General features: G+C 43.3%; 2 protein-coding genes across 2 annotated transcripts in view; both read right to left on the minus strand.

Annotated features, from left to right (window-relative positions):
- The window catches only part of LOC139201697 (plasmanylethanolamine desaturase 1), a 32778-nt gene extending 23731 nt beyond the window's left edge, over positions 1 to 9047 (minus strand). The window contains exon 1 of the mRNA XM_070831090.1: positions 8888 to 9047. Coding sequence (XP_070687191.1) covers positions 8888 to 9047 — 160 coding nt within the window. The remainder of the gene's footprint in view (positions 1 to 8887) is intronic.
- A 4251-nt stretch (positions 9048 to 13298) lies between these two features.
- znf423 (zinc finger protein 423) overlaps positions 13299 to 15201 on the minus strand; it is a 136098-nt gene continuing 134195 nt past the window's right edge. The window contains exon 22 of the mRNA XM_070830300.1: positions 13299 to 14233. Within this exon, the coding sequence (XP_070686401.1) occupies positions 14204 to 14233 (30 nt within the window). The 3' untranslated portion in view covers positions 13299 to 14203. The remainder of the gene's footprint in view (positions 14234 to 15201) is intronic.

Here is a 15201-nt window from a genome sequence, read left to right on the forward strand (position 1 = left end):
AACTGTGGTTATTGGCTGCAAACAAAACCAAACTAATAGTTATTTTTTTCAGATTTGTGTACAAAAAGGATCAAATGCAGGTATTGTTTGACTGAAGAAGTGTTGGATACCATCATGGTATTTTGATTGACACCTTAAAAAGGCATAGAGTACCAATACCCAGCTCTACCTACGACGCAGGTTTTTGATTGCAGGTCTTAATTAATGTGCCGGTGCTAAACTGTGGGTAAACACAGGAGGGAGAGGGAGACGACTTTTGAAGTCATTTTAGCAGCAATGAAGCTGCAGCCTGCAGGTCTGAGGGACAGCTGCAGGGGAAAGGAGAGAAACCACAACCAAAGACATGTGGACAGGCTGCAGGTAAAACAGTGAGGGGAAGAGAGACAGCTTACAAGTCAGTGTGTGTGTGAGACAGATAGCAGGATGAGGGCAGAGTGAGGCAAACAATGTGTGTGAGAGCAGGAGTGCTGTGTTACTTTATCTCCACTGCAAATGTGGTTTTAGTAAAATTGTGCGGCAGGAAGAAAATGACATTATTTCCCCTTGATCAGGTTTTAGTAAACACACAATGTTTGGTCGGAGAAAACATCTCAAATATTTGCAGCATTCTACACCTGACCCAAGAGCGTCGATATTTGTATGTAATCAACTCCTATCAAATGGTGCCATATGTATTCATTTGAATTCAGGTTTTCTGCAATTTGCATTATATATTCACCCGTTTATTATAAGATTGTTCTTGTTAATACTGAGAAACACACACACATTATGTTTGTTCTTTTTTGATGAATTACAAATGTGCTTACACACCCTGGAAATGAGGTTTTAGAAAGAAAAAGTTGGCAACTTGCCATTAACAATAGACAAATCACTAAAATACACACACACACTGCTGTATAAAGTAACGCGTTGAAACAGTTTAATCTGATTCTGCTGACTCTGCCATAGTACTCTGTTACCCACTCTGACCACACACACACACACATTGGGGTCACAAGAACACACACAGAGGTCAAGGCCAAGTACAGCCCATGTGACTCTCAGGACTCAACACACACGCTCATATGGTCCCTGACCCCTGACCTTCACGACCCGGGGGTCGGCAGCTCAGGGAGTCTGAGTGTGTGAGTGTGTGAGTGTGTGAGAATGTGTCAACTGTCACATGTGAGGAGTGAGTGTTATCAGAGCGGCACGACTTCAACAGACAAATTCAGGTCAGTCAGATTGCAGGGTTGAGATCTGTCAGTCGTCAGCAGCACTTTTCTGTGCAAATCCAGCCATGTGAATATCATGTGTATATGAATACAGTTTGAATATTAACGTGATGGAAATCATTGAAGCTGCTTAGCTCTGACTGGGAAGATTTGGTGTGAACAACAATGTGTGTGAGTCCATTGGCTCTCTGAAATCTAAACAAGGAACTTTGACCCTTCACATTACCCAAATTCCTGTTGTGTGAATCTGCAGGTCACCATCTGCACGCTTCCCCAACAGGAGACTTTTCTTTTCTTGCGAGCCATACATGATGTCGCAGACATAACTTCAGGAAAACTGTCATTGTGTGGGAAACCTCCATCTATTAATCAGGCAAAGTCTGTTGAGACAACTGGGACAAAAATAGGAAAAGGTTTTGACTTTTACCTTTGTCCATATTTTCAATTTTTCGACCTAACTTGGTGACCTTCTTCTGCTTCTGTTGTTATGGTAACAGGGCCATGGCCTATGGGAAAAAAGGCTTTTGGTAATCTCAACTCTGGTAGAGGAAACGATTAAAATCAATGATCCAACGATGCCAGACTGAGCTGAAACTGACTGGCTGACTGACTGGGTGTACGCAGGCTGAATGAATTATGTCGTCATGCACACGGCTACGGCAACACACTGCCGGTTTTGTAACACACTATACGTCATGATATCAGCATAATGACTAAGGACGTTCATAGGTGACTGTGGGCTTGACTGTTCTAAAGGCAGGATCAGTGCAATAGATGTTTGAAATGTAGTTTGTCCATAATTGGCCACAGTCTTAACATTTAACAATTTGTTAAAACATTCACTTCATTTTCAGATTCACCAGTCGCATAATGGCCTGTTTGTCAATATGCCTCCGGCAAACAGTCAAATTGCAGTTTACATCTCTGCCTGTCCAGACCCAAGAGTAGTGTCAGTGATTCAGTGTCCCAACAGATGTGAAATATGGTCACAACCTCCACTTCTGGTCCCGAGTTATAACGTTTAATAATAGCCGGAAAAATGTGTTTGCAGGACATTATGACGTCACTGCGAAGGTGGACTTTAACTTTCTGGGCATAAAACGTCATCACTTCATCTTAACTCCATTTTAGCCCATTAGGCATTTGTGTGAAATGTTGTCATCAGCATATGAATGAAAAACTTTACAGCGTCATTGACCTTTGACCACCGAAATCTAATAAGTTCATGCTTGAGTCCAAGTGAACGTTTGTGCCTGATGTAATGAAATGCCCCCCCCAAGTGTTCCTGAGATATAAGGAGACGCACGGACAGACAGATGGACGGACAACCAGAAAACATAATTCCTCAAACCAAAGCCGTCACAAACACAGAGACACTAAAAGTGTCGACAGTGAGTCAAAGTCATTCCAACTAAAACAGTTCACGCTCAGCGTCAACTGCTCACATGTGAATTTAAAAAGTAAAATATACAGCTATCAATAAATCAATCACTCAATCAAATATTTTGATAATTAGTCCTCATTTGCAGCTTTTCATTGTCACCAGAGGGACTTTTCTCAGCAGCTGCCAGGGTGGGCCTCCTCTGGTTTGATTGCGATCAAAGACGTTCCATCTTTACGGCGGTACACACATAAGAAAGCGCTTTCAAAGAAGCTCCTGTGCTGCAGAACGTCTTTATGTGTGTTTAATGGGAGCAGGTCGACATCTGAGCAGTCAGAGCGGCATCGGTATCACACTTTAGATCGCTTACAGGCACTGACAATAGATACTCCAGGGTAACTTGAGATCAGACACACACACACACACACACACACACACAAATCATGCCCTGGAGCCTTCACGCGCACACACACACACACACACACACACACACACACACACAAGAACAAACAGACACAAACATACATGCTGCTCATGTGACTTAGACTTCAACGTCTCGCAAAATACAGAAAGCAGAAGGAAAGGAGAGGAGAGGAAGTCAACAGACCGTGACACTTCAGACATATGGGAGGACGAAAGAGAGACGAGGGGATGAATAGAGAGTCGGTGAGAGAAATGGAGAGACGCAGAAACAGAGGGAGAGGGAGATGCGTCCAGCTGTTTGTCCATCGTAGCTTTGCTGTAATGAGCCCATGTTTGGCTCTATGGAGCATCGCCAACGCCTCATCTAACTTCTCCAAACTCTAACAAGCCAAACTGCTATTTAGATTTACCTCCTACCAGCGCTGAACCAGACTCAAACAGCTAAGCACATAACAGCGTGGTGCTCCCTTAAATGGACACTTTGACATTTTGAATTTTGGCTGTTTATTTTTCTTTAACAGACACTTGTCAGCATGTGGGAAACATTTTTGCTTTTAAGTTTTCATAAAATGGCTCGGCAGCATTGTTAGCGTCACTGAGCCACTTGCAGCCTGCTGTGTCCTTTGGTTGGACTGAGACAAAGCTTATATGTCATTTGGAAATTTACCTGGTGAAAGTGCAAAAACTCACACACGTCCATGTTATTTTCTATGATTACAGTTAGAAAACCTCGAACCGTTGATCTCAGCCAAAAGCAGCCCCCCCCTCCCCTCTGGGTGCATGGGTTTTATAGTGCACTGACAAAGTTTACCTAATATGACATTTGACTGTATAGTGGTTGACAGCTGCCATTGTCCTTCATCGACAAAACGTGTTGTTTTGTGACACGTCAACAAAAAACCAAAGTGCTGGAAATAAGCCGTTGTTTACAACTCACTGGTGTGGCAACGCCACCGCCTCCAAACACAGTGTTGTCTCTCTCCACACCATTTTGAAATGTTTGGAAAACTGGATTAAGATTATTTCAGATCTTGATATAAAACAAATCTGCTGGAAAGTAAAAGCCAGAATTCACTTTGTACTAAACATGTGCCATGCTACTAAAAGCCTGTTTTTGTCCCTGATGTTAATCCCCATCTGAGCAACATTTATCCATCTCTGAGGCCTCCAAATGATTCCTGTGCAGCACTTCCTGTAGAATATTTCTAAACGCATCAACAGTGGCGGTGAAGGTTTTGCCCGTGTTTGAGAATCCACCTGATAACGGATGTCTGCGTGTCATTTTAATTAACTCAGCTGAACTTGAACTTGTTCAGTCAAAGTCCTGCTGTGCAGGGGACACAATGAACGAGTTGTCCTGGCTTTCCGCTGATGAAAACCTGACTGCATGGCTGCAATAAACTCAGGATCATTAAATCATAACACTCCATCTACATCATTACATCAGAATTAAAAAACTATGTAAGTGACACATGTACAAACAATAAGAATATCAGCAGATTTATTCTGATTAGATGGTAAAAAAGGCTGCATTTATGCCACATTAACAAAAACTAGAAGAAATTAAAAAGAAAAATAACAAAACGCTTCCCAGAAACTTCACCTTCAAGGACTGAGAGTAAACTTCACCGTTACAGTGCAGCCCTCTGGTCTGGAGTTCAGCCTGTGCTGTGTCAGAAGGCTGCTCATACCGCAGCCTTGTCTGGGTTATTTTTACCCAGAGTCAGTCTGCTAAATCAGCTCCGTGGCCACTAAGTGAGAGGGGATAAAGAGTCGGGACCCTAAATGCATGTGTGATCCTCTTAACCATCAATCAGCGCTACATTCAACAACAACAACAGGCTGGCAAAGCAAACACGGCCCAGGTTCTCATCAGCATCCTTCACATTCACAATGTTCACTGGGCGGTTCGTCTAACAGCCTCTCTTCACACTCCATCCTCCTCTCATAAGAATAAGAACAGCAATACGTTTTTGAATAATAAATAATTATGAGAAGTTTAAGAGATCACTATGGTGCTGCCTAGTTTTAAATACAAAATCCATTTTCTACAGATAAAACAATATAGTGTTTTAAAAAGAAAAAAAATCCAGATCCAGTGATACCATGGGATCGTTTTGATGTTCTGGTCCACAACTTGGCCGATATTTTGCAGCCCTGTCTCAGCTTTCAACCTTGTGTCTGGTAGCAGGCAGCTGCTCTCAGCTAAAAAAGCGATAAACCAGTGCGCTAGCGGCCCACCACCAAACAGACCGACAGACACGTTACACAGCTCACTGGTGAACATGCTGAAGAATGCTGCAACTAAAACGGCACATTTTCTTCCTCAAACGTTGGTGGAGACAAAAATGTGTAAGTGGTTCAGAAATGCATTTCCAAATAAATGCTAATATTTTCCCATCAGCTGGATTTGTAACTAGACAATTCTTCACTAACGCGTTCACCTTAACAACTTTATAGGGAGGCTGCATGCCAGTGTTGTGTTTGCAGTCCAAGAAACGCTGCTCATTTCAATTAAGTCCGGTTTAAATCTGCTACCAGTTCAGTTAATACATTATTAAATCATTCTTCAGTTTCTTGTCATAATAGGATTAGTGGAGCTTTGAATTGCAACAGGTTTAGCTCACTAAAAGTATTCTTCGTGCATATTTTGTTTGCAGGTCAAAACCTGCTGATTTTTTCATAGTTATTGCTCTGTGACTAGTCCTAACGCTCATCCTGACATCCAGGAGGTCTTCCTGTTGTCCCTGTTAATGAAACTTATATCTATGCGTTACTTTTCTTACTAAACTAAAACTTCAATCAAAACAAATCCAGTACACTGAAAGAGATGTACTTTAGCTGCTGTTGTACTTAAGTCCAAGCTTCAACAGTAGATCCACCATCTCTGACATCACCGATAAAGTTTTGTATTTCACCTTTGAACTTAAGCTAACTGTAAACTGCTGCCAAACCAGCGAGCCAGTATCTAAACCAGCAGCCGTTAACGTCTCTGATACTTATTACTAATGCTGATTGGGTGCTGCTGTGATCGACAAAGGACTAACACTAAAAACCATTGTTCCTGGTCCAACGTGTCATCAGCTCTTATCCAACTTCAATTAAGCTAAATAATCAACTGTGTGCATGCGAGTGTGTCCGCACGTATGCAAGCTCGTCTCTGTTTACATGAATAAGTAATGTTTGCGCTGCCTGGCAGTAGAAAGGAGTGGAGATGGTTATCGCTCTAATGTAATGGCACCAAATAATAGCGCAGATCCAATTCCATTAATGGTGAAGGTGACTCCTTTAGTCACGGCGGCTAAAAATAAGACTGCCGGTGTCGCCAGCTTCCGTTGAGGTGAGCGGTTTGTTCTGTGACGGCCTGCATGCACGCAGAGGTTTTTAGTTTTTTTTTTTTTTTAAAAGTCTTCAGTCACCAGTCGGTTCAGGAGTTCCTTTTCGGCTCAGTGAGTCGGGGGAGGTGCTGCCAGGGTCACTGGTTTGAGAACATGAACGCACTCACAGTGCTGCGAGGGCTTTGGATTCAAGTGCCAACCTAGTGACACATGCTGCGCCCTCATGTGAACTTCACAATAATGCGGTTCTGGTGGTGCAAGCCTCGCGTTTCTCTGATCATTATTCCTATTTTAGGAAGCGTTAACAAGTGGCCAACATGGTCCGACTAGAGGCAATTAAAATGCTCAGTGAAGTGAGAAGCGGGGCAGATGGTCGGGCAAAATGTGGCACAGTCCAGCTTGATGCACAACTGGTAAGACAGGTTTTCTTTGCTGACGTCTGAGGCACAGCATGTCCTCCATCACCACGCTAACAAATCAATGTATCTACAGTGAGAGAGCAGCTCTGTTTATCTTGTTGGCTCCCTCTCACGTTTTCTGAGCCCACTCAACGACAGCCAATAAATGCTTTTGAGCAGCAAGGCGTGACGTACCTGCCTGAGGATAAAAGCTCAGATCGTGAATGTTAAATCCTGAAAACCTTGGGCGACTTTACGTAAGGAGGAGCAGGTTAGCCTTTTTGCTGTTTTTGATTATTGAGCCAGTAAGGGAGCCTGATTACAGAGAAATTCCCGGATAAAAGCAAATATGACGAAACGCTAACGACTGAAACAAACGCAAGAGAGCAGGGAGCGCTGGGGCTGATGGGGAAATATTCTCCTGGGGCTGCATTTGTTTAACAAGCCCAAAGCGCACGCTGCTACATGGGGCCTCGGGGTCATGACAGAGAAGCTCCACTTTGTTGTGATGGAGGCAGGCAATTCTGCCAACAATAACAGCCGTTGTCATTTTATTAAAGTATTTGTAGCCTGTGCACCAGTGGTCCTGAGATTTAGCCTCCAGGGTCCAGACTGCTGCTTATTTTTTATTCTGCCAGGCAGTTTTCATTCTAGACGCCTAATCAGAGACTTATTTGGACTCGGACGCCAGGTGAATTTAAACTAGCAGGGATCGAGGAAAACCAGCAACACTCGGGACCCCAAGGACTGGATTTGAGGATTACTGCTGTAGACTGTGTCACAGACATTGATTTTGTCCTCGGACTAAACATCTCTCCGAGCTGAAGGAAACAACTTCACTTGCATCTAAAAACTTGGCCACCAATCCTGTGGGGGGTGGGAGCCTTAACCTGAGGACTTTGGCTGCAGAAGCTAGAGCCATTTTAAACATATGGGCCCTTGACTGGTGTTGACCCAATCCGTTTTCCAAATGTCAAAGGAGTATTGCAGAAATTCACTATTGTACTTCCAGAACGGCAGGGGACTTGCGAGAGTCATATTCAAAAGAAGAATCCTGACATTTAGTCTCTAGTAGAGGTCCAAAAACACTTGATCCTACAATTCCCATAATACAACTCTACAGCATCTCCTGTTAAAACTGAAAAAAATACCCAAGTCTTGCAAACCGCTGCTGCCCCAATTTTAGCACGGGCTTCCAGTTAAAACTACAATGCCACAAAACCCTGAAGATATCATCAGGGTGATCTTCTTCATAGCATATAAAGCTCCGTCCAGAACCGCTGAGGACATCATACAACAGCTTTTACAGGCCGAGAAGTACACCACGAAGAATAAACTGATCTAACTAAAACCTACCACACTCCAAACTGGTATCTTTAAAACATGCAATGACATGTGCTGCGACTGTCTGTCTGCTAATGTTTTAACATTCAAAGATTTGTACCAGCTTTAGTAAAACTGTTCACTAGCACACACAGATACCCTTTTAATCTACATGCTTAGGTGCCTTTATTAGACAGCCGTCAGTGTGGAGATGTAAAAGTGTCTCCGGGCAGGTCAGTGTGTGAGGATCTGAGAATGAACCCTAACTTTGCAAAGGACTCCAGTGCAATTTAGTCTGGAGGCCCACTGTGAAGTCAAAGTTAATAACTGGGTGATATTGGTTCTTAAAGTGTGACATTTAGCTCACTGTGTGTTACACGGTGGGGTCCAGTCTATATTATGGACAAACGGGGACTGTGAGTAGGCTGCAGACTGAAAGATGTGCTCCTGGTATCAGCAGACAGCAGGCCTTCACACTGTTTAAGGCATTAATGCACAGCAGGCTGCAGCTTACTGTATGTGCAGCCACGATAAGGGCCACATGTGCTGCACTGATTAGTCACAAATGACATGTCACTGCTAAGTTAGCCTTTAGCCACAGTGTGTGTAAACAGGAGCGTCTCCATCACCACCACCATCATCATCACCACCATCATCATCACCACCATCATCATCATCATCATCACCACCGCTGATGTCGCACTGTGGTGTTTCAGGCCTCTAACGTTACTCTGACTTGTCTCATTCTCAGCCCCGTTACCGACAAAGCGAGTGACAACAACAAGACACCGACACTGAACACGTCCTCACCGGGAGAGTAGAGCCTCGCCAGCTGTCGGGCCCCGGCGTGCTGCGGTCCCCAGCGAGGCGCCGCGCTGCGTGCGGCCGCTCCGTGCTCATTCCCGTTCGGATCCTCCTCCGCCATGGACCGGTGCCTGATGTCGGTCTCGGAGAGAAGCGACGCCGCCATAACTCCTGCCCGCCGCCCGCCCTCCTCCCCCCCGCTTTGGCTTTCAGCTATGAGACATCAATTATAGAGCCGTCCCGGTCAGTAGGCGGTCGGTGCGGTCTGAGTCCGGCCTCCGGCGGCGGTGTCTGTGGCGGGCTGGAGGAGGGAGGCTGGACCGACTGATGCTAGCTGGGATGTACCGGAGCAGCCTCTCGCCACCCGGAAATACTCGGACGGAGCTGCGCTGACACACAGAGCCGTTTCACAGGGTTGGACCGCTGGAACAGCTGGCGGACAAACACTAGCTGCTCCCGCATCTACAGGCAAAAGTTTCGGGCGGTGCAGCTCTGGTTGTCGCAGGTTTTTTATCAAACAAACTTTGTTTCTGCGTCCGACTGTACGTCAGCTGTAGGGACCGTCCGCATTTTGCTGTCACGATTAAAAGTGGAAGTGGTGATTAAGTTTCTGGTGTGTTTATTCTTATTTATCCTACTTTATTCTTGTCTGCCCCCCATGCACAGCACTACTTTTAAAATGAGGACGGGTTAATGCACTTTAAACCAAGGGGCTGCCTCCAGGGTGGAGATCAAAGCCAGTAAGCGGAAGTGTCACAAACTGCAGTTCCTTGAATGGCCGCTGGAGCCGCTTTACAGCAGAACAAGCATTCAAAACGGGTTCGATGTCCTAAGCTAGTCGCTCCCTTCATGACTGTGTGTGACAGGTGGGCACCGTGGCTGGTCCCTTGTCGCTAGCTATCCCCCATAGGCTGTAAATAAGAAGTGGACCCCTCCCTCTGGTATGGGGACCGCCGTAATGAAGCCTCAAGTTCAGCTTTATGGACGTCGCCATTTTGTTCTTTTGGAGCCAGAAGTGACGTCAGTGCCACGAAGGCCGCCTCTGATTGGTTAGTCACAACATAGTCCCGGCCTAAAGCAGACCCCGCTTTATCGCCTATTTTTTATTTTATTTAACTACATTTTTGTCTTAACAACACGTCACTATTTCATTTGGCTGTCCTGCCATTCTGTCCGACTTTCGGTATGTTTTTCCTGTGTTGTGTACCAGGTGTTATCAGGTCAGTCTGTCTACTGTCTGCATTAGTGCGGCCCTCGTGGCTGTGATGTGAAGTCCATGAAGACTATTCAGAGCCAGCTGGTATGATTTAAAGTCTGCCAGCTGATCTTCCAGGCAAACAGAAGCACAAAAGAAAGTTAGCAGGAGTGGTGAACCAGCAGCCAGAGGACAGCAAGGACAAGGAGCACTTTTTGACTTCAGGGCCTCTCTTCTTCCGGCCTCGCTCATCCTCATCAACAGGTTTACCAGCTGAGAAAGCAGCACACCAAACCTCAACTAACTAAGACAACTAACTCTAAGTTTAGCTGGGCATAGATAGCATCGCGTGAATGTGTACAAAGCAAAGCAGACTCAGTGATTTAAGCTTGTTAATATACATGTATGGATCTGCCTCTTTGATTGATTGATTGATTAGGTTATAATGTAACCACATGTTTTGTGGTTACGGATTATGTTTTGTGTGTTTTGACTTTGCTATGTTTTAATAAATGTTTTTGAATATACTAAATAGTGTCCAAAATCATCCAACTAGTTATTGATATGGTAATTGGTAATATGGTCATTTTGGTTTTAGTTATCAAGCTAATTATTAATCAGAATTCCAAATTGATGGTTTAGTATATTTTAATGAGACTGAATCAGTTAATTGGCTTATTTCTTGGTTCCTGTCGTGGGCTGAAGTCCTATTAGTTCATATAATCATTAATTATCTAATTAATTATCTCAGATAGTTATTTATTATTTCTAATAGCCAAATGTAATCAAAATGTCCCTGAAATGGAGCAACCCCAACATAAGTCCAGATAACCTTTGACTTGATACATTCATTTGGAACCGATCCTGGTGCTAGTTAAGGGGCTAACCTGCTGCTGTAACACCATCTTTGTAATTACACCATCTTTGTAATGTCAAATTCAGTTATTTAATGCAAAATTAAACTTGATTGACTTCAGTCAATCATTTTGTGATGGAAAAACAAAACAATATTTTCATTTACTGTAATATTCGGCCCTGAAGACAGATGCTTGAAGGGTCAGACACGCAGAACGCCGCTACCAGTATTAGTTAGTTTACCCGCCCACTAGCTAGCTAAAGTGTTAGACAACAACAGTAAGAGCTTTTTAATGAATGACCGCAAACTGTAAAAGCCGCATGTTACAGCGGGGAGTCTTTTGGCGCCCCCGATGCCTAGAAGCATCGCCTAGCAACGTTGTTCTCGTGATGTAACCACTTGAGGGCTCAGCTTATTGCGTACATGACTTCAAATCAGCCAGTTGTACCGTCTGTTCTGCTAATTAACTATTAATACATTAGACTAAGATGGTGAATATGGTAGAATTATTACCTGTGGAAAATCAAAACACTATAATATTGTCGTTGTGTGAATGTAGGCATGCTGGCAGTAGTATTTAGACTCTTACTGGAGACGTATGAGTGAAAGGGTTGGCAGCACTGACCATCCCACTGAGCAGTTACCCTCAGTTTTGCTGCTCTGTGCAGATTTAAGCTTCTATATTTCATCGCTTTGTTTTAGAACCTGTATGGGACTGTATTTGCTGAGTCTCCCTGCTCGGTCTTAACATATCTGAACATCTGTCCGATCCACTAAACCTAACATTCATCAGGTGGCCGGGGACACGTCTTCAGTGGGTTTATGATGCTGTGTGTAGGCAGTCGTTGGCTACCACACTACAGAAAATAACCTCACGTCGTCGTCGTCGTCACTGATGGTGAGGCAATCTGTCAGCTCTACGGTATTTTAGATGGTCAGACTAATAATTTCATTCTATTTTTAATATATTTTTATAATTCTATTCATTCATTTAATTAATACATTTATTTCATATCGGTTTTCATATATTCTTTAGTAGTAGTACACTGACTGCTGTTGTTACGAGAATTTTAATCTAAGCGAGGCTTTTCGTTAAATTGAATTATATATTATAGAAATCTGCTATCATTCAATATATTATTTTTCATTTTAAAGTAATTTGCAGCATTGATTTCTGCTCACATGTGACTTCTTACTCACTTGAGAGCAATTGAGGACACACTTGTCCTACTATAACATCACAAACAAGCAGCATGTGTCTTTTTCTATCAGCAGATACATTCCGAGATGATTGTGGCAAAGTGTGATCAGACCCACAGTTACCTCGTGAATGAAACCCACGGGTATAATGACAGTGCACCGGCCGACAGCTCACTCCCAGGGGTGGTCACACATAATCTTTGTGCCAATGGAGATGGAAGAACTCCGCCAACAACTGTAAGAATCAGTTCTGTGTTATCTAAAGTATTTTTAATACAAAGGATTCTTCATACAGCAGTGTTTGAACGGGTCAGCATCAACTTGCTCCTTGTTGCCAAAGCGTTTAATTTTACAGTGCAGGGGGCAATGTTCGATTTTCAGTCATCTCCACAGTAATTGTAGAGTAATCGATGCTTACAATTGCACGGCGTTACCTTTTTATAGAAAGGGAGATCTGAAATCGGCCCGTTACTGTGATCTAATGAGTCACTTCTCCTGGACTCCAGTGCAGCCTGACATGAGTTCCCTCATGTTACAGGATGAAGGTGTTGTTGGTCTTGTTGGCTGGTGTAAAACTGCTTGCAGGTACTTAATATTGTAGATGTACAGAAAGCTTTATGGATATGAAGACTTCCACAGTGCTGGAATGTGCAGTATGGCCTTCTTATTGGGCTAAACAGCAGAAAAGGGAGATGACTTGGTAACACACCCAGTGTGCTCACACATTCAACAGTGCTCCATGTGGTAGCTGGTAGATGACATAAGTTCAAGTCTTGTGAAGACATAGTCGGAGAAAATTCCAAAAAAATAAACTTGACAAATGTTTTTTTTCCATTCTGAAGCCATTAGTCATCTTGTGGCCCCACGGGGGGGTGGGGGGGGCTTCAGACCCCTGCTGGGAGCCACATAGCTAAAATATCTTTCAGCACATTATGGAAAGCACTCTGAACTGCCTTTGTGCATGAAATATACTAAAAATAATTGTGACCATCACGTGTGGCTCTGACTCACCCTCATAAAAATGTCCATCTGACTTGGAGAGTATCAGTTAAATATTAGAGCTTAGTGACGGGCATGCAAGCTCACTGATTCTTTGCTTATGAATAAATGCACATCACACAGAAATTCTTTATTTGTCATTTATTTATTTGTTTTATCTTTTTTGTTTGTACTAGATTATTGCAATCTGGTTAATTCACATTTAAAAAGCAGTCATTGACCAGACGCACTGAAATTGATGATATTCATTTTTACAATAACCATTATAGGCCCCATAGAGACTGGAAAACCCAATCCAAAAAAAAAAAGAAACATCTGTATGGTTTTCTGCACTTTATTTTGTTTGATGTCTTTTTCCATAGTAATTACAAAAGGGAAAAAAATATATAACAATAATCATAAAAAGGAGAGCTGGGGGAGGGGGGAACTCAGGAATATTACGACTGGCAAACAAACAATCACAACACAGCACAAGTACCTACTTACGGCGAGAAATGAAAGATACAAAAATGAAAACAAAGAAAGTAAGCGCATATGGCAGAAAGAAAAATCAAAGAAATTGGCACCTATGAAGTTAAATACAATAAGCAACTGAGAGGACGACAAAGTGAAGCCTTTTCCTACGATCTATTTTAAAAAAATCCCAAAACAAAGGGTGTTTTCTTGCTTTTTTTCTTTTCTATTTGTTAAAAAAAATAAAATGCCTGACCTGGGGAGCAATGGGTGGGAGGAGAGGAGAGGAGAAGGGGAGGGGGGGGAAGCTGGTGGGGGGGTTGGCAGGGACAATAAAAAATACTGCACGTACAATACCTTTTTTCACTCCTCTCTTTCCTTCATCTAGCTCTTACCGTTTCTCTCACCCACTTTTTCCTTTCTTTATTTAATAGCATATCCCATTAATATTCCTTTCCCCTGCTGCTCCTAATAGCCGCGCCCAGTGGCGCGATCGTTAGAGTTTTACATGTGAGTAGCAAATGACACTTTGATTGGCTGTGATGTGGAGATGGGAGTCCCCTGCCGGCTCCGGGTCGGGGGCCCCGGCTGAGCCGAGAGATCCAGCCGGGCCTCGGTCTCACTGCGCGTGCTGACTCAGTGTGTGGTTCTGGAGGGAGAGAGGGAGAGGGAGAGATGGAGAGAAAAAGTGAGAACACATGATGAGAGAAATAATGGGCTACGTGAGCATAGTGCTTTCCACTTGCACCCCCACCCAATAAAAGAACAGAAGAGAACAGAAACACAACTGCCTCCCACAGTACAGACAGCAAGGCCTCCTCGCTTTATACATAGCCTGATGAAAGACGAGAGAGATCAGGGGAAGAGAAGAGAGAGGAAGCAAAGAAGAGGAAGAGAAGACAAAACAAGGCGAGCAGACAACTCTACGACAGAAACTAGTCGGTACAGTGCTGTGCCACCGGTGCTCACACAAAAGATGTTGAGAGAAAGGAAACAAATATTTGACATTGTGTGTAACTATCTATGATGCATATCTAACATATACAGTGTATAGACACACACACACACACACACGTACTGGAGCAGATCAGAACATTTTGTCTTTTAGCATTTTAACACAAAGATAAACTGTCGATGTTGTGAGGAAAAAAAAACATACCTAGTCATCCACTAAAAGCAGAATCTGGTTTAGGTCAGAAGCAAATAATTACAGATCATATAGTATTTGCTCTGTTTTTGTTTCATTTCTTATCTGTGGGAATCCAGCGCCTCGATTTGTTTATTCAGATCTGTGAAACTCTCACGTCGTTTGATATTGTGATTAATATTTTACTGAGACCGTCTCCATACCTCGGAGACGCCTACACTCACGTCTCTCTAAAGGCATCAACGCACTACACATCAATACATAATCACAATGCAAAAAACACCTTTTTCCAAAATTAAAATTCACGACAGCAGCGAGGGCACAAAGGGAGACAGATACAGCGATCTCTAGGTAAAAACCAGAGTGGAGGTTTTGTATGCGCAAATGACGGAGGTAGACACGCACGAAAATGTTTACAGTACGCTGCACACACAAGAGCAACTATACACACTGCAAATAATATGGTAGAC

The sequence above is a fragment of the Pempheris klunzingeri genome, chromosome 5, assembly GCF_042242105.1.
Source record: "Pempheris klunzingeri isolate RE-2024b chromosome 5, fPemKlu1.hap1, whole genome shotgun sequence".
NCBI lineage: Eukaryota > Metazoa > Chordata > Actinopteri > Acropomatiformes > Pempheridae > Pempheris > Pempheris klunzingeri.